At 37.5% G+C, this 24,374-nt stretch overlaps 3 protein-coding genes across 8 annotated transcripts; 2 read left to right on the top strand and 1 right to left on the bottom strand.

The window, feature by feature from the left end:
• The first annotated feature begins 28 nt into the window (after positions 1–28).
• Positions 29–2,927, top strand: Adck1 (aarF domain containing kinase 1). Its single transcript, XM_089840635.1, has 9 exons — positions 29–307; positions 791–877; positions 947–1,150; positions 1,222–1,380; positions 1,438–1,596; positions 1,662–1,925; positions 1,989–2,186; positions 2,241–2,370; positions 2,442–2,927. Exons 1-9 carry the CDS (start codon positions 179–181, stop codon positions 2,663–2,665), a joined length of 1,554 nt encoding a protein of 517 aa, XP_089696761.1. The 5' UTR covers positions 29–178; the 3' UTR covers positions 2,666–2,927.
• Positions 2,928–3,059: 132 nt separating this feature from the next.
• Positions 3,060–20,333, top strand: Ufd4 (ubiquitin fusion-degradation 4-like). 4 transcript variants are annotated; one of them, XM_089840625.1, is made up of 25 exons: positions 3,061–3,392; positions 4,014–4,154; positions 8,373–8,573; positions 8,638–9,172; positions 9,256–9,598; positions 9,666–10,333; positions 10,722–11,136; positions 11,205–11,689; positions 11,766–12,004; positions 12,086–12,472; positions 12,541–12,684; positions 12,754–13,442; positions 13,529–13,746; positions 13,822–14,305; positions 14,376–14,546; positions 14,660–14,854; positions 14,946–15,202; positions 15,269–15,645; positions 15,719–16,002; positions 16,078–16,291; positions 16,369–17,071; positions 17,138–17,455; positions 17,522–17,615; positions 17,686–17,836; positions 17,912–20,333. In XM_089840625.1, exons 2-25 carry the CDS (start codon positions 4,015–4,017, stop codon positions 18,192–18,194), a joined length of 7,995 nt encoding a protein of 2,664 aa, XP_089696751.1. In that variant the 5' UTR covers positions 3,061–3,392; position 4,014; the 3' UTR covers positions 18,195–20,333. The 4 variants fall into 4 exon arrangements, with proteins under 4 accessions (XP_089696750.1, XP_089696751.1, XP_089696749.1 ...); XM_089840624.1 differs by having other exon boundaries at positions 3,060–3,392; positions 14,660–14,809; positions 16,369–17,455; XM_089840623.1 differs by having other exon boundaries at positions 16,369–17,455.
• Positions 19,318–24,346, bottom strand: tw (Protein O-mannosyl-transferase 2). Of its 3 annotated transcripts, none has more exons than XR_016367467.1 (16): positions 24,079–24,346; positions 23,912–23,996; positions 23,745–23,849; positions 23,569–23,677; positions 23,229–23,497; positions 23,024–23,130; positions 22,862–22,944; positions 22,451–22,560; positions 22,252–22,379; positions 22,090–22,168; positions 21,768–22,023; positions 21,388–21,693; positions 21,174–21,314; positions 20,982–21,093; positions 20,627–20,909; positions 19,318–20,494 (listed from the first exon to the last, which is right to left on the bottom strand). XR_016367467.1 is itself a non-coding variant. In XM_089840631.1 (15 exons), exons 1-15 carry the CDS (start codon positions 24,225–24,227, stop codon positions 20,804–20,806), a joined length of 2,145 nt encoding a protein of 714 aa, XP_089696757.1. In that variant the 5' UTR covers positions 24,228–24,346; the 3' UTR covers positions 19,318–20,803. The 3 variants fall into 3 exon arrangements, 1 of the variants encoding a protein (XP_089696757.1); XR_016367465.1 differs by having other exon boundaries at positions 19,318–20,585; positions 20,667–20,909; XM_089840631.1 differs by having other exon boundaries at positions 19,318–20,909.
• Positions 24,347–24,374: the final 28 nt, after the last annotated feature.

The raw sequence follows: 24,374 nt of genomic DNA, 5'->3' as shown, positions 1-24,374 counted from the left end.
TGTCAGAGATGCTACTACTACTCAATTGTACTCTTTTTGTAAAGTTGGCAGCTTTTGTATTGTCGTCTGCTCTTCAGTCTTTAGTACCGTAGTGCGGTTTTTGAATGACTCCGAAAAGTCGCTTAAATAATTAGAGAGGCGATTATATAATTTACGGAATTATTAATTTCGGCTAAATATGATGCGCAATGTTTTAAAGTATGGTATTTTTACCGCTGGATCTGTGAGTACTCTTGTGGTATTGCATAATAATAAATGGGAAGTTTCTTCCATTGGAGTTGTAAGATTTGGACGAGCAGCAACTTGCGTGAGAAATAATTTTATTACTTATTAAAGTTAAGTCTAAATATTAGGGAGTGGGCAAACGGATAAAAAAATATCTACTAAACGTCAGCTCCCCACTTAGCCAATCAGGAGCCTTTCCCCCAACCCCCACCAGCCTATCAGGAGCCTTTCCCCCAACCCCCACTAGCCTATCAGGAGCCTTTCCCCCAACCCTCACCAGCCTATCAGGAGCCTTTCCCCCAACCCCACCAGCCTATCAGGAGCCTTTCCCCCAACCCCCACCAGCCTATCAGGAGCCTTTCCCGCAACCCCCACCAGCCTATCAGGAGCCTTTCCAGCTACCCTACCAGTAAATAAAGTTGTCGGCCATTTTGATGGTGAGGGCCGGGAGGATCCCATCCCTCTGCCAACTCTCTATAAGAATTTAAATAAGCAATTAAGTGGCTTACCTGTACTGAACTGATAAATAAATAAATAAATAAATAAATAAATGTTTAATAATAAGGTGGGTAACATTGCCTTTGATTACCATCAAACCTTGCGAAAATTCAAAGATAAATCTTCCCCAGAATATCAGTCCATAAAATCCCAGGTATATCTCTTATAATTTGGGTTATACCTATAAATGGCTACAATGAAAGGGGATTTTTTTTAAATCTAGGTGCATTTGAGATCAGCTAAAAAGCTATTAGATTTATGTTGTCAAAATGGTGGGGTATTTATTAAAGTTGGCCAGCATGTAGGAGCCTTAAATTATTTAGTGCCTTCCGAGTATGTCTCTACTCTACAAGTTCTTCATAATCACGCCCCTCAATCCCCATTAAGTGACGTTATGCAAGTCATTAAAGAAGATTTAAAACAAGATGTAAGATGAAAAAAACAATCTTGTCCTTTGGTCAACCCCAATGAAAAAAAAAAAATAATTCAATAATTTAGCCACAAGAATTATTTTCATCCTTTGATGAGGAACCTTTAGGGGCCGCTTCTTTGGCTCAGGTTCATAAGGCAACTTTAAAAGATGGAACAGTAGTCGCTGTTAAAGTCCAACATAGAAACGTTTTTGCTCATTCAATTGTCGATATGAAAACTATGGAGGTTGAATTTATTTTTCAGTTGTTAGTGAACAACTTTTGACGGAGAATATTGTTTCAGATTCTTGTCAATACAGTAGCCTGGCTTTTTCCAGATTTTTCTTTTCTTTGGTTAGCCGAAGAAACAAAAAGAAATCTTCCCTTAGAGTTAGATTTTATACACGAGGGAAAAAATGCTGAAAAAGTTGGCAGAATGTTTAGCAAATTTTCTTGGCTAAAAGTAATTAAACAAACAGCTTTAAAATTATAATTTAAATTAAGTTTTTAGACAAGGTTTTTACGCAGATTCCCGCTGTTTTGTGGGACCTGAGTAGTAAAAGAGTTTTAATGATGGAATATTGTGACGGAGGAGCTGTTAATGATAAGCAGTACATGATTGATCATAAAATTCCAGTTTCCCAAGTTTCAGAGAGATTGGGACAACTGTACAGTGAAATGATTTTTGTTCACGGTTATGTTCATTGCGATCCACATCCTGGCAATATTTTGGTGCAAAAATCACCTAAAAGTGATACTAAAATAGTTTTATTAGATCATGGTTTATATACCGTAAGTTTTTGTTATAGCCAAAGTTTACCCCAAAACTATTAAAATTATCTTATTTCTTTTTAGACTCTATCTGACAAATTTAGACTTCAGTATTGCCGAATGTGGATGGCTCTTTTGGATGCGGATGTTCAAGGGATGAAAAAAGTTGGGGAAGAACTGGGAGTGGGAAATTTGTACGGGATGTTAGCTTGTATATTGTCAGCTAGGTCTTGGTCCGCTGTCTCTAAAGGAATAAAATCTGAGAAAGCTACGCAAACTGAAGTAAAAATTTAATAATTTTATTTCATATGCCCTTTAAACTTGTTTTAATTACAGAGGGATCACATTAAAATGTTTATTGCCGAGCATTTGTCAGACATAACGGAAATTTTGAACAGAGTTCCCAGGGAAATGCTTCTAATATTTAAAACAAATGATCTACTTCGCGGTATTGAGTCAACTTTAGGTAATTAAATGAGAATAAATAGTTAATTGGTGTTTTTAATATTATATTTCCAACTAATATTGATATTAAAGGAACAACGGGAGCCGCTAGTTCCTTTCTGACCATGTCACGTTGTTGCGTTAAAGCTGTTTCGGATGAAAAACTTAAAACCTGCGACTCTTACCTTTGCAGGTTTAATGTTAGGTGGTCTAAACAATTGACCTTACTTAAAATTTATCTCTATCAAGTTACTATATGGATTAGGAGCAAAATTATAAATAATTGGTTCTGTCGAAGGTTATTTTTCATGTCATAGGCAACCGTTACATTATTTATTATTATATACTATACGCAATAACATTTACAAAAAAAAAAAAAATATAGATAATAAATATGCAATTTTAATTATTTTATACTTTATAGTCACGTTATGTAGGTGTTAGGTGCCTGTTTCTATTTAAAGGTTAGTTTAAGGATTGAAAAAGCGCGTTTAAAAGGAGCTTTGTACCTATACTGTTAGTATTTAATTACGCGACGTTTTATTTATTTTCATAATAAAAATTAAAAAAAAACTTGAATTTAGCGCCTTTTTAATTAATTAATCGTGTGGGGGCGTTGCGTAAGGTCCACGTGAACTCTTCTTTCATCTTTGCCGATTATGCGCGTAGTTGATGCGCGACGAATGTTTTTGTTGGCGCCATAGCGCGTTTTGTCTTTGCCTTGGTGGGGTGGATTATTCAATCGTCGCGAATAATACGGTCGAGACTTTGATTAAAATAGATCACGGTATTAAAATAAATTATGAATAGTTAAATTTTTAAAGTATAGTTATTATTAAAAAAAATACAGTGTAATTAGTATTGTAACGTAACGAACTTTAAAAAAATTAATAAATTTGGCTGAGGAACCAAAAGTGCGTTTTGAGCCAGCCGAGGCTTAAGGCCTAAGGCTTCGGTTCGTCCAAATTTTTCATCAAGATATTTTCCTATTAAACATCTTTACATTTAATCATATTACTTTCCTTCTCGAGTAACCGTATTAAGGTAAGTAAATCTTTTCACTTTTTTCCTCCCTAGTTTTATTTACCCTATATTTTGTTAATTATGTAATTATATATCGGGATGATGATGATATGATTAAAATTTCTGAAGATTGCCAAATTTCGCAAAACCAATGCCAACCCCATTGCAATTTCTATTTCTAAACCTAAAGTATTATTTAATAAGCCTAGGCCTATTATTTTAATTCAAATACAAGTATGAAATAGATTTTAACTCATTTTATGAAAGAATTAACGAAATGATAGGCACGCGGCTTTTAAAACAAATGTTAAAAACTTAAAATGAAGGTTTGAACAGTTAGTAGTTTCTTCCTTTTGATGGATTGGTTTTCGGCCTCATTTTCTTATCAGTTTGTTAGCACGTTGTCAGTCGATGACTTTTTCATATCACGTTTTTAAATAATGCTCATCTTAAAAAATTTTGTAACTTGCTAAAGAATCATTATTACACTTGCTCCAGTTTTGGTGCCAGATTAGTGTACCGTTTTGGAAGTGTTTTGTTATTTGTGTTATAAAATTATTTCTACAACATTAGGGCATATTTTACTTAGCTGGATCTAATGATTTTATAATTAAATCCATAAGAAATAATTGTGTTCTTCAGGATGGCGGATGTAGATCCAGAAACATTGCTGGAATGGCTCAACATGGGCCAGGGGGATGAAAGGGATATGCAACTCATAGCTTTAGAACAACTTTGTATGCTGCTTCTTATGTCTGACAACGTTGACAGATGCTTTGAAAGGTAATCAATGAAAAATGTTGATGCTATAGAAGTGAACTATTGGGTTATTGTGGTGTCATACCCATCTGTCCTTGGTTATGTGGACTACAACAAATAACCCTTAAGAAAGGAATTATTTCTTGGTTGTGGGGAATAATGGAAGGGGCGATTTTGTGATCATATATTACAGGGCCCCCAGAGGTCCTATAAAATCCTATAATTTTGGCTTAAACTGCCAAAAATCCTATTTAATCCTATAATTTTGAAATTTGCCCAATTTTTAAGCAACCCATCTGTTAAACCAGGACTCTGGTCTAAAAAATTTCATAAAATTGGGATGGTTTCCTTAGTATTGTAGCTTACTTGTTAATAATAGCTAGGTAAATGGAGGGCAAATAGGACTATAACATACTCAAAGGACATCCCCGTATCTCTAGTAGAATCAGAGTTATGAGCCTCCAAAGTAGGATCTAATGCTATTCCTATGGAGGGGGTTGTTTGTGAACGTTATGCTTAATTACTCGGCCCCTGTTCGTCGCAGCCCTGAGTTTTTAGTATGGTTGGATGGGGGGCAAATAGGACTATAACATAATCAAAGGACATCCCCGTATCTCTAGTAGAATCAGAGTTATGAGCCTCCAAAGTAGGATCTAATGCTATTCCTATGGAGGGGGTTGTTTGTGAACGTTTTGCTTAATTACTCGGCCCCTGTTCGTCGCAGCCCTGAGTTTTTAGTATGGTTGGATGGGGGGCAAATAGGACTATAACATACTCAAAGGACATCCCTGTATCTCTAGTAGAATCAGAGTTATGAGCCTCCAAAGTAGGGTCTAATGCTATTCCTATGGAGGGGGTTGTTTGTGAACCTTTTGCTTAATTACTCGGCCCCTGTTCGTCATAGCCCTGAGTTTTTAGTATGGTTGGATGGGGGGCAAATAGGACTATAACATACTCAAAGGACATCCCCGTATCTCTAGTAGAAACAGAGTTACGAGCCTGCAAAGTATAGTCTAATGCTATTCCTATGGATGGGTTGTTTGATTACGTTTTGCTTAATTACTCGGCCCCTGTGTGTCGTAGGCCTAAGTTTTTAGTGTGGTTGGATGGGGGACAAATTGGACTATAACATACTCAAAGGACATCTCCGTATCTCTAGTAGAAACAGAGTTACGAGCCTGCAAAGTATAGTCTAATGCTATTCCTATGGAGGGGGGTATGTTTATGAACATTTTGCTTAATTACTCAGCCCCTGTTCGTCATAGCCCTGAGTTTTTAGTATGGTTGGATGGGGGGCAAATAGGACTATAACATACTCAAAGGACATCCCCGTATCTCTAGTAGAATCAGAGTTATGAGCCTCCAAAGTAGGGTCTAATGCTATTCCTATGGAGGGGGTTGTTTGTGAACGTTTTGCTTAATTACTCGGCCCCTGTTCGTCGCAGCCCTGAGTTTTTAGTATGGTTGGATGGGGGGCAAATAGGACTATAACATACTCAAAGGACATCCCCGTATCTCTAGTAGAATCAGAGTTATGAGCCTCCAAAGTAGGGTCTAATGCTATTCCTATGGAGGGGGGTATGTTTATGAACATTTTGCTTAATTACTCGGCCCCTGTTCGTCGTAGTCGTATGTTTTTAGTACGGTTGGATGGGGGGCAAATAGGACTATAACATACTCAAAGGACATCCCCGTATCTCTAGTAGAAACAGAGTTACGAGCCTGCAAAGTATAGTCTAATGCTATTCCTATGGAGGGGGTTGTTTGATTACGTTTTGCTTAATTACTCGGCCCCTGTGTGTCGTAGGCCTAAGTTTTTAGTATGGTTGGATGGGGGACAAATTGGACTATAACATACTCAAAGGACATCTCCGTATCTCTAGTAGAAACAGAGTTACGAGCCTGCAAAGTATAGTCTAATGCTATTCCTATGGAGGGGGTTGTTTGATTACGTTTTGCTTAATTACTCGGCCCCTGTGTGTCGTAGGCCTAAGTTTTTAGTATGGTTGGATGGGGGACAAATTGGACTATAACATACTCAAAGGACATCTCCGTATCTCTAGTAGAAACAGAGTTACGAGCCTGCAAAGTATAGTCTAATGCTATTCCTATGGAGGGGGTTGTTTGATTACGTTTTGCTTAATTACTCGGCCCCTGTGTGTCGTAGGCCTAAGTTTTTAGTATGGTTGGATGGGGGGCAAATAGGACTATAACATACTCAAAGGACATCCCCGTATCTCTAGTAGAATCAGAGTTATGAGCCTGCAAAGTAGGGTCTAATGCTATTCCTATGGAGGGGGTTGTTTGTGAACGTTTTGCTTAATTACTCGGCCCCTGTTCGTCGTAGCCCTGAGTTTTTAGTATGGTTGGATGGGGGGCAAATAGGACTATAACATACTCAAAGGACATCCCCGTATCTCTAGTAGAATCAGAGTTATGAGCCTCCAAAGTAGGGTCTAATGCTATTCCTATGGAGGGGGGTATGTTTATGAACATTTTGCTTAATTACTCAGCCCCTGTTCGTCATAGCCCTGATTTTTTAGTATGGTTGGATGGGGGACAAATAGGACTATAACATACTCAAAGGACATCCCCGTATCTCTAGTAGAATCAGAGTTATGAGCCTCCAAAGTAGGGTCTAATGCTATTCCTATGGAGGGGGTTGTTTGTGAACGTTATGCTTAATTACTCGGCCCCTGTTCATCATAGCCCTGAGTTTTTAGTATGGTTGGATGGGGGGCAAATAGGACTATAACATAATCAAAGGACATCCCCGTATCTCTAGTAGAATCAGAGTTATGAGCCTCCAAAGTAGGGTCTAATGCTATTCCTATGGAGGGGGTTGTTTGTGAACGTTTTGCTTAATTACTCGGCCCCTGTTCGTCATAGCCCTGAGTTTTTAGTATGGTTGGATGGGGGGCAAATAGGACTATAACATACTCAAAGGACATCCCCGTATCTCTAGTAGAATCAGAGTTATGAGCCTCCAAAGTAGGGTCTAATGCTATTCCTATGGAGGGGGGTATGTTTATGAACATTTTGCTTAATTACTCAGCCCCTGTTCGTCATAGCCCTGATTTTTTAGTATGGTTGGATGGGGGACAAATAGGACTATAACATACTCAAAGGACATCCCCGTATCTCTAGTAGAATCAGAGTTATGAGCCTCCAAAGTAGGGTCTAATGCTATTCCTATGGAGGGGGTTGTTTGTGAACGTTATGCTTAATTACTCGGCCCCTGTTCATCATAGCCCTGAGTTTTTAGTATGGTTGGATGGGGGGCAAATAGGACTATAACATAATTAAAGGACATCCCCGTATCTCTAGTAGAATCAGAGTTATGAGCCTCCAAAGTAGGGTCTAATGCTATTCCTATGGAGGGGGTTGTTTGTGAACGTTTTGCTTAATTACTCGGCCCCTGTTCGTCATAGCCCTGAGTTTTTAGTATGGTTGGATGGGGGGCAAATAGGACTATAACATACTCAAAGGACATCCCCGTATCTCTAGTAGAATCAGAGTTATGAGCCTCCAAAGTAGGGTCTAATGCTATATCTATGGAGGGGGGTATGTTTATGAACATTTTGCTTAATTACTCGGCCCCTGTTTGTCGTAGCCCTGAGTTTTTAGTATGGTTGGATGGGGGATAAATTGGACTATAACATACTCTGTTTAGTGTAATGCTATTCCTATGGAGGGTATGTTTTTGAACATTTTGCTTAATTGCCCGGCCCCTTATTGCCGTTCTGTTTCTTATAAGAAATAAAAAGTAATAATTTAATGTCCTATATAATCCTATAATTCTGGGAAACTGTCCTATAAAATCCTATAATTCTGGGAAACTGTCCTATAAAATCCAATATTTCCATCAAAAAATACCTATAATTCCTATAAATATCTCCGAAATTCGGCTGGGGGCCCTGTATTTTACTTAAGTTGGAAATTAACATAAAGATTGTGTATTGGTTTTTGAAAATTTTATTTCCTCCATGATACTTGTCTTTTAATTGAGTAGTGGTAATCCATGTTATAAGCCTAACATGACTCATTCTATGTTAAAGGCTTAAAATGTGTTGTTATTTCTATATAAGTTTAGTTTTTTCAAAGCCTTTTAACGAGTGTATTAAAATTTATCTCTTTGGGAAAATAATATGAATGGCATTTATTGTCCATTGATAAAAGATATTGATAACTCTTTGGCTTCTTCAAAGTAAATGAGGGCTAAGTGAAAATTCAATTTTGTAGCTGTCCACCACGAACATTTTTGCCAGCATTATGCCGGATATTTTTGGATGATTGCGCTCCCGATAATGTCCTAGAAGTGACAGCTAGGGCTATCACTTACTACTTAGATGTTTCAGCTGAATGCACACGTCGCATTGTAGCTGTTGAGGGAGCCATCAAGGCCATGTGCAACAGATTAGTTGTAGCTGATGTCTCATCTAGGTATAACTTATAAGCCTTATCCCTTTGTTATGAAAACTCATTCTGAATTAAATGATGAATTCAGAACCAGTAAAGACTTGGCAGAACAATGCATAAAGGTTTTGGAGCTGATTTGCACCCGAGAAGCTGGGGCTGTCTTTGAGGCTGGTGGCCTCAGTTGCGTTCTCTCCTTCATCAGAGACAATGGATCCTTAGTTCATAAAGATACTCTACATTCGGCAATGGCTGTTGTTTCTCGTTTATGTGGAAAGATGGAACCTCAAGATGGTTGCCTTCCTAGTTGTGTGGAAGCCTTGTCTTTGTTATTGAAACACGAGGATAGCCACGTGTCCGACGGTGCCCTTAGATGTTTCGCTTCATTAGCTGATAGATTTACTCGTCGTGGCATTGATCCAGCTCCTTTAGCCGAACATGGACTAACAACTCAACTATTAGCCCGACTTTCAACTGCTGGAAACCCTTTTATTCCAGCAGTAGCCACAGGCCAACCCTCATCTGGCACAACTGCAAACACTGATGTTTCAAAGTCTTCATCCAGCGTTTCTACAACTATAAGTCTGTTGTCAACTTTGTGTCGGGGTTCCCCTAGCATTACTCATGTATGTCTTAGTCTTATAGTGCTTTAAAAAGTGCTATATCCTGGTTGGCATCACTACTGTAACCTAAAGAATTCATTTCGTAGGATTTACTAAGATCAGAACTCCCAGATGCTATAGAATCAGCTCTACAGGGAGATGAAAGATGCGTTTTAGATACAATGCGTCTGGTGGATTTGCTTTTAGTACTACTCTTTGAGGGACGCAAAGCTCTGCCTAAATCTGGTCCATCAGGTGTGTCTAGCAGTCTAGTTTCTTCAAGTGGAGCTGTGGGAGTAGTTGGAAGTGGTTTGGCTGGGGTTGGTGTGGCTTCCAGGTTGCCATCTCTAAGAAGGCTAGACAGCACTGGTGAAAGAACCCATAGGCAGTTGATTGACTGCATCAGAAGCAAAGATACAGATGCCCTTATTGATGCTATTGATTCTGGAGGTATGATCTAAAGAGATCTGACTGCTCCAAAGATTCTGTTTGCACAAAGTCTTGGTTTTTCTTTTAGGTATTGAGGTTAATTTCATGGATGATGTAGGACAAACATTGCTCAATTGGGCATCTGCATTTGGAACCCAAGAGATGGTAGAGTTCCTATGTGATAGAGGCGCGGATGTCAACAAGGGACAACGGTCATCCTCTCTCCATTATGCCGCTTGTTTTGGTAGGCCAGGAGTGGCCAAAGTTTTACTCAGACACGGGGCAAATCCTGATTTAAGGGATGAAGATGGGAAAACTCCATTAGATAAAGCCAGAGAAAGAAATGATGAAGGTCACAGGGAAGTGGCGGCTATTTTACAATCACCTGGTGAATGGATGTGTCCAGTTGGAGAGACATCTTCTCCTAGGAATGTTGATAAAAAAGCCGCGGAAACTGCTGGTAATGGAGCAAACTCCTCAGCTGGAGGACCTAGTTCGTCAGAAGAGGAACCGGCAGAACCCAAAGGAGATCCGGAAATGGCTCCAGTGTATTTGCGTCGACTTTTACCAACATTTTGTCAGACATTTCAACACACCATGGTTAGATCTGTTCGAAAATCTAGTTTGAATTTGATACGAAAAATGATTCACTACGCTCAAGCTCATCTCCTCTCGGAGTTGAGTTCTCCAGAATCAGGTGTTCCTAATTTTTCCTCTCAACTGGTGGAAGTCATTGCCAGTGTCTTAGACAATGAGGTAAACTATATTGTAGTGTCTAAAAATAAGACCATAATACAGAGTTAATCTTGCGTCACTTTTGCAAGAGCTATTTAATGATGTTTTGTACATGTGAATTTATGCGCGCATTTATCTTGGCCAAGGTTCAGGGTTGTTTTTAGAAAGTGGGAGGGAGGGGGAATAGATGTAAAACTTTGATATTTAACCATGAAAGACACAGTTTACTAACAGATATCTCTCGCGTCATGTCTGACCTTGAGAATATTTTTGAAGTTGTTGGCCTTTGAATTCTTGGCACCAAATCCTACATAATACCTACTTTAACTTGGCACATGATTAATTGAGATACTAATCCGAATATGGTTAATAATAATAAAGGATTTAAGTTAGTGAAATTAAATTTTAGGATGATGATGATGGATATTTGATTGTCCTTCAAATGACGCAAGATTTGATGACAAAATGCTCTGTCATTTTCCTTGACCATTGCGCGCGTCTCGGAGTCTTTAGTAAAGTACAGGCATTAGCGGGTCCTTTTGAACCTGATGATGATACCAGGATAAAATCTTGTAAAGAAGATGGTAATGAGGAAGAGGAAGAGTCTCCGGTGGAAGCTGAGGCTAAAGAAATTTTAATGGGAAAACCTTATCACTGGAAAGATTGGAATGTCGTTAGGGGGAGGGATTGTTTGTATCTATGGAGTGACGCGGCTGCCTTGGAATTATCTAATGGCAGTAATGGATGGTTTAGATTCATTCTTGATGGAAAATTAGCAACAATGTATTCTAGTGGTAGTCCCGAAGGAGGTTCTGATAGTTCCGGTGAGTTTTTGTTGTTGGCGTCGTGGTTTCTGTACTTTCTGGGTTAACAGTCAAGGTTTTTAAACCAGAAAATAGAGGGGAGTTTCTAGAGAAACTTCAAAGAGCTAGAAATCAAGTTAAGAGCGGCATCCCGAGTCAGCCTCTTTTAGGCCAACCAGGTCCAACTAGACTCGTTGTTGGAAATTGGTCTTTGACATGTAGAAGGCAGGGAGAAATTTTTATTCACAACTCTGACGGACAGCAGCAGGCTACTGTTTTGAAAGAGGATTTGCCTGGCTTTATTTTTGAATCTAATCGGGGTACCAAACATTCTTTCACCGCTGAAACTTCTCTGGGTTCTGAATTTGCGGCTGGCTGGACTGGTCGCAAAGGGAGGAGGCTTAGGTCCAAAATGGAGATACTTAAACAGAAAGTTAAGTCACAAGCTAGGGAGATTTACGAATCTCACTTTAAAAGCGCTCAAGCACAACCAAGAGGGACAGTTTCGAAACTCTGCAATATTGTTGTTAGAATTGAGTGGTCATGTCAAAAACAAGTTTCCAATTGTCAAGAGGTGGGTTTTCTCTTCAGTAGTGGTGTGTTGTTGTGGCCTAGGCGGGTTTTTAAGTCGAGGCTTCTGTCTTCTTTAGCCCACTGAATGGCGCCGAATTCTTCAAGGCGCTCTTGAAGAACTGTCTCTCTTGTTACAAGAAGAACTTGCACTATCTGCCTATGAGTTACACAGTAGTGGGTTAGTCCAAGCTCTGCTTAGACTCTTAGGAAAAAATGTTGAAGATATGAACAGGGGCCCTGCCAAGGCAGAAAAGTACTTAAAAGAACGATTGGCTATCTTCAAATCTTGTTTCCAGCCCAAATATGAAAATGATCCGTAAGACTTCATGGTTCAAAGATAATCTTTATCAGTTTCATGTCTTTCAACTGTTTCTTTTTTTTTTTTCACTTTGCTCAGAGTTTCTCCGTGTTCAGCATTGGTCAAGAAGTTAGTTTCTGTTTTAGAGTCCATTGAAAAACTTCCCGTGTATCTCTATGACACTCCAGGGTCTGGTTATGGACTCCAGATACTTACCAGAAGATTAAGGTTTCGTTTGGAGAGAGCTCCTGGTGAAGTTGCGTTGATTGATAGAACTAGTAGAGGTTTAAAGATGGAACCTTTAACCGCCGTCAGTCAACTCGAAAGATATCTAGTCAAGATGGTAGCGAAACAGTGGTATGACTACGAAAGATCGTCCTTTGTCTTTGTCCAGAAACTTAAAGAACCCGAGGTCAAAGTTACTTTCAACCACCAAAGAGATTTTGACGAAAATGGAATTATTTATTGGATAGGAACTAATGCAAGGTCAGTTCGCGTCTTGTTATTATATTAGTGTCCTTTCAGGTTGACAGCTGTGAATTTTCAACTTTTAGGACTGTTTGTGATTGGGTTAACCCTGCACAAGTTGGCCTTGTGGTTGTGACTTCCTCAGAAGGACGTAATTTGCCTTATGGAAGATTGGAAGATATTTTAAGCAGGGAAACTTCGGCTCTTAATTGTCACACCAATGATGACAAGTATATAGGAATACATTTAACACGTTATACCATTGAATAATCCTAACTGTCCCCCGTTTGTTCCATCAGAACCGCTTGGTTTGCTATAGATTTAGGCCTCTGGGTCATCCCAACTTCTTATACTTTAAGACACGCAAGAGGTTATGGTAGATCAGCCTTGAGGAATTGGTTGTTTCAAGTGTCCAAGGATGGAGTGACTTGGACGACGCTTTACACTCATACTGACGATTGCTCTTTGAATGAACCTGGATCAACAGCTTCCTGGACTCTTCAACCTCCCAAAGAAGAAACTCAGGGATGGAGACACATAAGACTTCAACAAACTGGGAAAAACGCTTCTGGACAAACTCACTACTTATCTCTATCCGGCTTTGAGATTTATGGATGTGTCACTGGAGTTTGTGACGATTTAGGAAAAGCCGCCAAAGAGGCTGAGGCAAACTTGCGTAAACAAAGAAGGTTGATTAAACAGCAACAACTTAAAGCCATGGTGGTGGGAGCTAGAGTGCAAAGAGGACCTGATTGGAAATGGAGAGACCAAGATGGAAATCCAGCTGGTGAAGGAACCGTTACTGGAGAACTGCACAATGGTTGGATTGATGTCACGTGGGACCATGGAAGTTCAAATTCCTATAGAATGGGAGCTGAAGGGAAATTTGATTTGAAGTTATCCGCCAACTATGATCCTGAATCTAATCCTTGTAGTAACGCGACAGCTTCCTCTATACACCTGTCTGGCAGTAGTCAAAAAGCTCTCGGTAATTTGAAGTTCAACTATTTTGGTGTTTATTCAATTAAGTAGTATTAACTTTGCTTAACTGTGGTGGTGGTGGTATTAATGTAGCTTCCTCGGCTCTTAAAGTAGCCAAAACAACCATGACTGACTCAGCTTCTGCAAAAGGTAGTGTGCCTAGCAGTAGCAGCACTAGCGTTTTAACCAGCCGTAAGAGCAGTTCAACTTCGAGTCTTTTAGACAACATATCCGCGTCAAAGGCTAGCGCAATGGCTAGTGGATTATTGATGGATCAAGCCGCTTCTGCTGAAAACCTTTCTTCAGTCAAAGTACGTTCGGCAAAGTACTATTTTTAAGTTTTTGAAGCTTTTTTAATAAAGTATCTTGATCATTGAACCATCCAGGCTGCTGAAGCTGTAGCTGAAAATGTTCTTACTCGGGCTAACGCTGAAGCCGCTATTGTGGCGGCGGCTTCCTCCTCAGAATCGGATGTATCTTCAGTAGTAGTTTCAATTGGACACAGAGATGCCACCCTTGGCCAAGCGGTTGTGGTTCATGCCCCTCGTGAAACTTCCTCTTCTTTGAGCAATACAATTGGACTTTCTCCAACAAGGGAGGAAGAAGCCGAGGAAGCTACTTCTAATCAAAGCACCCCCACTTCGACACACGCGGCGGGGTCCTTGGGTGGCTCAGCCAATAGCGTTTCGAGTAGTCCTAATGCCCCCACTACCAAGAGAGTCACTCTTTTGGAAAGCACCAACTCTAGCAATATCAATCAACACAATTCAAACGTATCTCAGTCAAGATCCCAAAATTCTCCTGGTTCCATGAGCGTCAGTGTTCCCAATCTTTCCATGAATTCTAATATAGGGGATGCCAATGCTAGAGGTATTTCTTTCAGCGACCCCCGCGCGTTAAACCCTTTTAATTTGGAGTCTAACACGAAATCTATTATTAGATTCTACAGTTAGCTTGTTGGAAACCTTTGCGGCTGTAGCCAGAAGACGAACAACCGGATCAGGAAGCAATGCCACTAGTAATAATGTCTCGGGAAGTGGGTCCATCTTTTCTAGAGGCTCAAATAATGTTAGCAGTTTAATGAGACTAGCCTTATCTTCAAATTTTCCAGGTAATTTTCATTGGAGATTGAGTTTTGTGTCACGCAAATGGGTTGTTGTTTCCTTTTGGGATAGCATGTGTTAAAAATCATTTCCCCTCTCTTTCCTCTCTTTCTCTGGTTAGAAATTCTGGCTGACTTGCTTGAGTTACCGGTGGTGAATGAATCCAGTCCTGGAGCAGCCACTCTCTCTCATTTGGCTACATCTGGTGGTTTGTTAAGCACGGCGCGAAGTTATCCTAGTCTTACTGCCACAACCACAGCTTCCACTCTAGGTAGTTCTGTAATGGGTTCAGCCGGCGGTCATAATTCCTCTTCCGGTTAATAGAATTTGCCTAATTATTGTTCACTTGGCCAATAACTGCTGATATCTTATTATTTATTGTTGATTTTGTTTTATGGTTTACATAGGAGGGGGAGTTGGAAGTGGACACCATTTACACCATCATCACCTCCATCATCAACATCACGGTTCTGTTTTTGGACAAGGGTTAACCATGAGTTTAACATCAACTTCGAGTGACAGTGAACCTGATTTCTTGGACAGTTGCAGAGCTACCACTCTTCTGGCGGATTTAGATGACGAGGATGAACTACCTGATCCTGATGATGACGAAAATGAAGATGACGACGAGAATGAGGATGACGATGATTATGAAGATGTTTTGGTGATTATTGACTGACTCCTAATTAATTTCGCAAACTGAACTGATTTATCTCTATTAAAAACCAAGGAGGAGGAAGGTTTTGAAGTTCGTAATGGTAAAAGACGTAGCTGGGATGACGAGTTTGTCCTGAAACGCCAGTTTTCCGCCCTGATACCAGCCTTTGACCCAAGACCGGGTAGAACCAACGTCAACCAAACAACTGATTTAGATATTCCGGCCCCTGGAACTGAAGACTCTAGAGGACAGGATTCCAAACCCACATCTGGACAACCAAGACTACTTTTGACTCTTAAAGGACCAAATTTAAGCGGTGTTCCTGATCTGGAAATTGATCTCACCAATCCCAATTGGACCATCTTCCGAGCTGTTCAAAAATTAATACAAGCTTCTCAAATTGGAAGTAGCCAAGACAAGATTCGACGCGTTTGGGAACCTACTTACACGTAAGTTAAACGCGTCACTATGAGTGGAATTAAGTCCTAGTTTGGAATAATTTCTTTTTCTTGAAACTTGTAGAATTATTTATCGACAAGTCAAAGAAGACGCGATATTTCCTTCCCCTAAAGTTAGGGAAACTGTTCCTCTTTCTGGAGGAAGTAGCCTAAGTATCAATACAGAGAGTCCCGAATCGCCCTCGAATCAAACTGCAATTACCCCTAGCCAAAAATCAAGTTTAAATACACCCTTGCTACCCTCGATTTCAACTGGATGCACTCCAGAAACTTTACTACAAGTGTTAAGGTTAATTTTTGCTCTGTGTAAAGAATCTTCCCAACAGCAACAACAAGTTAGCTTCGCTGGTAAGCAAAGAATGGTTAAGTAAAGTGAAGAAAGATGTAGGTCTAAAAAGAAAAAAACCTGTAATTCGGGCTTAGGATATCCTCCAGAGATTGAATTCAATGTTCATCCTGAGGAATTCATCAGCAAGAAGATAACAAATAAGCTGCAACAACAAATTCAAGATCCCTTAAGTTTGTCATCTTCATCTCAACCAGAATGGTGCGAGTATATGACGTATTCCTGTTCCATGTTGTTCCCATTTGATACTAGGCAGCTTTACTTCTCTTGCACTGCCTTTGGAGCGTCCCGGTATGTTTTTGCCAAGGACTTGTCAGATTTCCCGAGGTTACTGGTAGGTATTTTATATTATTACGTTGTTTAAACAGATCAATAGTTTGGCTTCAAAACCAACGTGACGCGTCAATGGAAAGAAACAGAGGTCCGTCTCCGCGTAGAGATGACCCGCACGAATTTAGAGTAGGACGACTTAAACACGAAAGAGTTAAAGTACCTCGCGGGGAAACTATCCTAGATTGGGCTATTCAAGTCATGAAAATTCACGCTCAGAGGAAAAGTATTTTAGAAGTGGAATTTAGGGATGAAGAAGGTACCGGACTCGGACCGACGCTCGAATTCTACGCCTTAGTAGCTGCCGAGTTGCAAAAACGCGATTTGGGACTTTGGTTATGCGACGATGATATTCATCCTCCTACTAAACACGAAGTTGACAAAGGGGAAGGTAGCAAACCCCCTGGCTATTACATTCACGCTAGTTGCGGTCTTTTCCCGGCGCCACTTCCTCAGGATAGTGTCACCACTGATGGGGTTGTTCGATATTTCTATTTCCTGGGAATTTTTCTGGCTAAGGCTCTTCAAGACAATAGGCTAGTTGATCTTCCTCTATCAAGACCCTTCTTAAAGATTATATGCAACGGAGATGTACCTAAAAAGGTTCAAGATGATAATAATTTGACTACCATACAAAGAAAACCCTCCATCGTTGAAGGTGACATTTTAGATTCAAAGTCTATTAAAAACAAATCTCAAGAGAAGAACTCCTTATCCACCACCATGGAGGATCAGTCGGATGTAATTGTTAAACATAAATTGGTTTTTGGCTATAGAGGAAGTAATTTTTGGGGGTCTTCTTTGAAGGTTAAAGAACAAAATTCTTGGTTCAAAGATATACTAGATCACGGGGATTTCTTAGAGGTTAACCCTCATCAAGCCAAGTTTCTGCATCAACTGAGGGAATTGATTGTTCAAAAACATCGTATACTGAGTGACCGGTCTCTCACCAAAGAGGACCGATCTAATCAGTTGAAGAATCTTACTATTCCATTTCATAGTGGTCAAACTTCCCCCGGAATGCCAGTTCGCGTTGAAGATATAGGTTTAACATTTCAGTTTTTCCCTTCCTCTAAAGTGTATGGTTTTTCCGCTTATGATCTTCGTCCTAATGGAGAAGATGATGTAAGAGAATGTCGTGACGTATAAGAAAAAGAAACAAAGTTTTAACAGGGTATTTGTTATATTAAGGAGGTAACACTCGATAATGTTGAAGAATACGTGTCACTAGTCTATGAATTTTGCCTTTATAAAGGCATTCAACGTCAAATGGAAGCTTTCAGAGGTTTGTTTGGATCTTAAACATTATAAGTTGATGGGGTGTCTATATAAATTTAATTCATATCAATATATAGAGGGTTTCAATCAAGTATTTCCAATGGAAAAACTAGGAGCATTTAGTCCTGAAGAAGTTCGATTAATGCTTTGCGGAGATCAAAGTCCTACATGGACCAGGGAAGATATTTTAGCTTATACCGAACCTAAATTAGGCTACACTAGAGATAGGTAAAGTAGTTTTGTTTTAACGACTTTAAAACTCAACTTTCACGTTAGGTTTACTCTAAAAAAAATTCTTTTCAGTCCTGGATTCCAAAGATTTGTTAGTGTTTTAGTCAATATGAATGGAGAGGAACGTAAAAACTTCTTGCAGTTTGCCACGGGATGTTCTTCTTTACCTCCTGGAGGTTTAGCCAATCTTCATCCGCGTTTGACGGTGGTACGAAAAGTTGATGGCTCTGATGGAAGTTTTCCTTCAGTAAATACTTGCGCACATTACCTAAAACTACCAGAATATACTTCTGAAGAATTGCTTAGGGAAAGACTATTGGCCGCTACCAAGGAAAAAGGATTTCATTTGAATTAACCTACACCTCTTGTTTATTTTATTTTTTTTTTGTTTTTTCTCTCCCACGCAAAACATCCCGAGTGTTACTAAAAGACTGTTCATTTATAAAAAAAAAAATGGGTAACTTTAAGCAGAATTGGTAAGTAAATATTTGTAACCTTATTGAGTGATATAGAGCAAAAAAAAAGGTAATGTTCGTGACTATAGGGTAATTTGAAAAGAACAAAACTATCAATTATTTGATGAAAAAAACAAAAAAACAAAAAACATGGGCACAACTAATAACAATATTATTTAGTTAAGCAAAACATAAATAACCTTACTTAAATGAATAATAAAATATATAGTAACTTTGAAGACAAATGTCGGTGTCTTTATGAAGCCAAAGTCAATATGGGATTTTTTTTTTAGGCCTATCGTAAAGAAAGTTAATTTATTTCCCAATTGTTACTGACAGGCAATAGTTATTCATTGGGGAGTTGCTTCTTGCTTTAGGTCTACAAACTGAAGCTGAATTTCACAAAAATATTTACATTAGGTGTAAGGTTTAAGACTAGGAGGATTGATACCATTTACACCAAGAGACGAGGTGTAGTTTGTACTGCGCTTTGTCCACCACGTAGATTGGTATCCTGGTGAAAATGTTATCAATCCTCCTAGTCTCTAAACGATGTATGGGTTAATTGTTTCGTTAAGAAAGGGATATTATGAAATAGAATTATCCAAGCCTAAAATTTCAAAAGCCAAAGTAGGCCTAATGGCTTTTTTTTCTTGATACTTGATAACTGTCAGGTAAACTTGACTCGTGACCTTACAAATCTGGTCTATTAGCTTTTCTCTCAGCGCATTTTTAATGATGCATTAATTAGTTAATTAATTAGACTATTTTGGTTCCTTCCTTCCCGATAATTTACCTATTACGTCTATTCTTTTGAAGTTGGTCAAGTTTTATTTGGGCTAAAAATGATATTGACGTGATTGAAATAGTTAATGGATGGAGTGACGAGTTAGTTACTAAACTTAGCCATCACTCGTGTGAATTTTAAAAGAATTACGCATGAAGGCCTACGAATTATTTAATTTAAAACGCTAGTATGGGGGTGTGAAAGTAGATAGATTAAAGAAAAGTTTAATTAGAATATTTTATTTTTTTTTTTTTGATTTATTCAAACAATACCCTTATTTATTTTAGAGAAAATTTTGCTAGAGAGTGGTTAGTTAATGAGGTTAAAGGGAAATTAATTATTATACTAATTAATAATAGGCATAGTGAGAGAGAAAAAGAAAGGATGTGTAAATAATAATGGCTGGTTTAATTTCTTCTTCCCCCCCCCCCCCACTTAATACTAATATAATGAAATTTATAATTAAAATTAAGACAAAAGAGTTAAATAAATGAAAACCCCTTTATTGGATAAAAGTGCCTGAAGTTACGAAAAAAAAATAAAAAAATATTTACAAGTGAGTCAAATGATAAAAACAAAAGGGTAGGATACCGAATCTTTCATTCAAAAATCTTTAATTATTAATTAATTAATTAATTAAAGTTCATTTTATATATACTTTTTTTTCGTGTAATGAACTTAATTACGTCCTTTTTTGTTGTCGTTCATTTGAAAGAAGAGTACCAATACTATCCTTTAATCATGGATTAACTAACGTTAGTTAATCCATGCTTTAATTAACCTAAATGATATCTTGATAAATTAATTAAACCCCAATTAGATAAAATTAAAATTTAAATTATTTAAAAGAAAACAAAATCAATATATCACACACCTTTAGTATAAAAATAATAACGTATATATAGATATTTTGGCTTCTATTAATACAAATTAAACGGTTATTGGATAGTGCGTGAGATATTGAAATAAATAAATAAACAAACAAACAAACAAAAATATATATAAGTTTGTAGTAAGAAAAAAAAAAGTTAAAACGCTTGTCCAAGTCTTAGTCTACGTTTTTGGCTTTTTTTTATTTTATTTTTATTTCAAAAATAAGTGAAAAATTTAGTTATTTTTTAAATTACACGCAAAAAACCCCCTAAAAAAAGTAACTACTAAAATTAATTAACAAACACCAATATATTCTTTTTTCCTTTAAAATTGTACAAACTAAAACAGAAGGTGTTATAGTAATAAATAATTAAAATTAGTGGTTTTTGCTTTTGGTAAGTTGAATGGTGGAGTCTAGAGTTGTGAGCGTGTTTAGTTCCCCAGTGAAGACCTTTGACCTTTTAAGTTAAATCTATTTTCCCCAGTGAAAGACCTTTGACCTTTTAAGTTAAATCTATTTTCCCCAGTGAAAGACAAGACCTTTGACCTTTTAAGTTAAATCTATTTTCCCCAGTGAAAGACCTTTGACCTTTTAAGTTAAATCTATTTTCCCCAGTGAAAGACCTTTGACCTTTTAAGTTAAATCTATTTTCCCCAGTGAAGACCTTTGACCTTTTAAGTTAAATTTATTTTCCCCAGTGAAAGAAAAGACCTTTTAACTACTTAAGTTTAATTTATTTTCCCCAGTGAAAGACAAGACCTTTTAACTACTTAAGTTTAATTTATTTTCCCCAATACCAATATATAATAAGTATTTATGCGTTTAATTTTATTTAGGCCTAATTTCTTTTAAAATTCCCAAGATTCCAACCATTTTAAACCATACATTGTGCTATTTTCAAAATTACTCGAAGGACCTTCCATTCCGTAGGTTAAGGGATAAAATAAATAGAAGCTGGAAAATAATTCTTTTAAATTAGTAAATATATACCTATATTTCTTTTTAATTATTAGCTTAATTAATTACCTGTATAATATAGTTGATAATATTCCACCCAATAACCAATGATAGACTGAATTACCAATGGATGAGGGTAAAAACTTAGGGATTGTTTTAATAACATAATCCAAAAGGACGCCTATGACAAAAATATATATGCTTATTATTAATTATTAATTTTTAGTTAGTTGGGGTTTAATTATAAGTAATTATAATTACCAGAGAGCATAGAACTAAAGAGTAAGGCGGGAAAATAATGGTGAAAGTATAAAATACGTCCCATAACGTAAAATGGCCAATAGTGTAAAGACCAACTTAGAAATAACCATCCACATGCCTTAGTTAAGTTAGAATTTCGAGCTAAAAATTAATATTAAGTTAATTTTAATTAAAATTGAAGTAATTCTTGTTTCAGTTGAAATGAAGACATTACCCTCAATGTCTTCGGAGAAAACAACACCTCTTTGTCTGTTAACAGCTATGTAAAGATGTATAATCAAATATGCTGCCAGAATGACGAGATTAGCCCACCAAATAATGGGATTTCCAAGAAGATATATTCTATATTGATGACCGGAGAAAAACTGTCCCCGATAATTAACTGGCCATTGCCAAGGTCTGGAAGTGACCTCACCCTCTTTGGGTTTAAGTCCAGCATTGCCTTGTAGCATAACAGCGTGAGATTCAAAGAATTTCTCTACAAAACTCGGGGCGTAGACGTCAAAACTAACATTTGGCACTTTTTGTTGAAGTAATTTTAAAAATTATTAATACTTTTAAAGGATAATTGAAAGGTAATTAATTTGAAGTTACATTTAGCGAAACTATTGTCTTCAATGTTCCATAGGTTATTTTTATCACGAACGTTAGGATTACAAGATACTTCCATTTGTTCGTAACCCCATTTTGGTAATTGTTTTGAGTGGGAATGAAGGGCGCAACCGGTTAAGTAGTGAATCAGTCTAAATTTGCTACTGACTGTGGTTAAAACTTCGGCATCAGCTCCTCCCCCTTTACCCCCAGATATAAGCTCTACTTTCCATACATCATTGGCATCTCCGGTTCCATTCTTTTAAAGATTAAATCAATTTTAATCCCTTGTCCTTAATTTAATTTAATTTTGAATCAAACTAACCTCCCCGTAACACGTAATTTGATAGTGACGTTTGGTCACAGGAGCAACTTCTCTATGACTATGCAAGTTACGAGATGTTCTATGTACGTATAGAGACCCGAAATTATTATGTAAATTTTTTTAAGCCACCACAAAATTGTTAATTAAGAAAACTTATTATACACAACGTGTTGAAGTCTAATCAGGTCCCCATTTCGAACCAATTCAACTGGATCATCACTCTTGGGTTGAGTGTCAAATTTTTTAATTAGCCACTTATTATTTTCATCTTTGTGTGAATAAGTAGTGACCTGAAGAAGTAATTTTTTGATAGTTTAGTTGACTCTTAAATTAAGTTTGAGAGACTCTTTTGAGAATATACTTGTTGTTGTCTGGCCCCAACACCTTCGGGATAAAGGTGCCAATGAGAATGCAAATACCCTCCACCTGTACGGTGATTTTTTAAAGTTACAACTGCCCCGTAAGCTAACTCTGAAATTGGAATTTTTAGGTAATTAGCCTTATTCCTGATCAGCGCCATCTACCCATAGCGGTGACTTTGAGAACTACTGTAAGCGGCAAGCCAATCAGATGTCGCTAAAATCTGGTGACGTCATTTTTGGTAAGACCCGAGAGTGCCAGTTAGTGGCGTCACCAGATTTTAGCGACATCTGATTGGCTTGCCGCTTACAGTAGTTCTCAAAGTCGCCGCTATGGGTAGGTGGCGCTGATCAGGAATAAGGCTAATTGGAGTCTTAGGTAACGTTTTTGTTTCTCTTTAAATTTAATTTACCTCTGGGCATTACAGCCTGATATAAAGAATTTCCCTGTAATTGAGACTGGAAAGCCGAGCTAAAGAACCCATCCCCTGATCCACTATAATATTTAAATTAATTTATATTTTATTTCTCAATTACAGAATATAGTTTAGAAAATTAGTATATTATTATGCTACCTTTTATACAAAACTTTCAGGTGTATATAGAAAAATGTAGAGTATATGCAAATTGGTAATACTATAAGGCAAGCTGCTCTAGCTGCAAAGTGTTTCGCTACTTCAAACTAATAAGGGAAAGGGATTGAACAGTATTTATATTTATAACTTTTTTATCACAGTTTTTTAATCTTTTTTTTTTTACTAATTAAAGTAATTAGCTCACAATTGGGAGTTTTAAATCTCCTAGAAGATCCCAAAGATCGTAGCAAGTATGAAAACCAACTAATAAGACAACAAAAAGGCCAACAAATTTGACACTGATGGCGCAAGCCAGAAATGTGCCGGTCCAAGTTAGCCAAAACCACCATTTCAATTTGAAAGGTTTCAGTCTTTCAGATTGGAATTTTACCATTCCCATAACAGATCCAATGATAAAAAACATTAAAATTGGGTCCAGTAAAATGTACCGGGACAAAGTTAATACTCCAACATCTTAAAATTTAAATACAAACAAATATCAGAATAATTACAATATAATTAAATATTTTTTACTCTTATAATACCAAAGATAATAAATATAGAAGCTAATGCTGAGGCAGTTAAACTCTTGGTCATTTCCCAGACAATTAGGAATGAAAATGGGACTATTAACCCTCCAAGAGTTACACAAAACTAGTTTAATAAATATTAAAATTATTAGTCCCAAATATGTAAGTCCTAATTTTTTATAACTCCTTACAACTCTCATTCCAACATAGGGATGATCCCCAAATTTATCCCCAGGTTTATTAAATGCAAAACTGCCATTATAACCAGTCAAATGTCCTGACAATCCAATTAACATCTATATTTTAAAGTTTAGTAATGAGGTCAAATTTCTTGGGGACAGGTATTTTATAATCTCACTTTTCCAAGTGGTGGATGGACATCAAAAAAGAAAGTATGGTTGATGTACCAACTACCCATTTTCCCAAAGTGAGTTTCGTCCCAACTTTAAATTAATTTTTTAATCATAGGTAGGCCAATACATTTACTTCAATTATTTAATTTTTTTTTTTTTTTTTTGAGCTTACCATACTTGGTCAGGTTGGTCAATCTTATAATACCTAGTAATTGCAGCTAAAATGCAAATTGCACCAAAAACAATATACCATTTTAAATCTTCTTGATTTGAGCCCAAGTTTTGATTATTTACGGATGTTTTCGTTTGCTTTGGTTTCATGTTAAATTTGTTTATTTTGAAATTGAAGCGTGGCACCCAAACATTTATGTCAAAAGTTGCGTTTCTGACGTCACACTCCTAAGCCGGCTTAAAAGGGTCATCGACCCTTATGTAATCTCAAGTGACACATGACCCCACGTGCGTAGT

This window comes from Phalangium opilio, unplaced genomic scaffold (assembly GCF_054372755.1).
Source record: "Phalangium opilio isolate 3A_F unplaced genomic scaffold, DU_Popi_V2 ptg000003l_1, whole genome shotgun sequence".
NCBI classification, from domain to species: Eukaryota; Metazoa; Arthropoda; class Arachnida; order Opiliones; family Phalangiidae; genus Phalangium; species Phalangium opilio.
Note: the sequence above shows the minus strand (reverse complement) of the source record. Positions and strands in the feature narration are given on the sequence as shown.

What these genes read in the sequence shown, in the direction of transcription:
- Adck1 (XM_089840635.1), top strand. Translation starts at nt 179, where the DNA reads ATGATGCGCAATGTTTTAAAGTATGGTATTTTTACCGCTGGATCTGTG. An exon ending in TCGATATGAAAACTATGGAG is followed by an intron (nt 1,381 to 1,437) that starts GTTGAATTTATT and finishes ATATTGTTTCAG; the next exon opens with ATTCTTGTCAATACAGTAGC. An exon ending in AGAAAGCTACGCAAACTGAA is followed by an intron (nt 2,187 to 2,240) that starts GTAAAAATTTAA and finishes TTTTAATTACAG; the next exon opens with AGGGATCACATTAAAATGTT.
- Ufd4 (XM_089840623.1), top strand. Translation starts at nt 4,015, where the DNA reads ATGGCGGATGTAGATCCAGAAACATTGCTGGAATGGCTCAACATGGGC. An exon ending in AAGTTTCCAATTGTCAAGAG is followed by an intron (nt 11,690 to 11,765) that starts GTGGGTTTTCTC and finishes TGTCTTCTTTAG; the next exon opens with CCCACTGAATGGCGCCGAAT. An exon ending in CAGTAGTCAAAAAGCTCTCG is followed by an intron (nt 13,443 to 13,528) that starts GTAATTTGAAGT and finishes GTATTAATGTAG; the next exon opens with CTTCCTCGGCTCTTAAAGTA.
- tw (XM_089840631.1), bottom strand. Translation starts at nt 24,227, where the DNA reads ATGAAACCAAAGCAAACGAAAACATCCGTAAATAATCAAAACTTGGGC. An exon ending in CCTATGTTGGAATGAGAGTT is followed by an intron (nt 23,678 to 23,744) that starts GTAAGGAGTTAT and finishes TTATTAAACTAG; the next exon opens with TTTTGTGTAACTCTTGGAGG. An exon ending in TTCTATATTTATTATCTTTG is followed by an intron (nt 23,498 to 23,568) that starts GTATTATAAGAG and finishes TTAAATTTTAAG; the next exon opens with ATGTTGGAGTATTAACTTTG.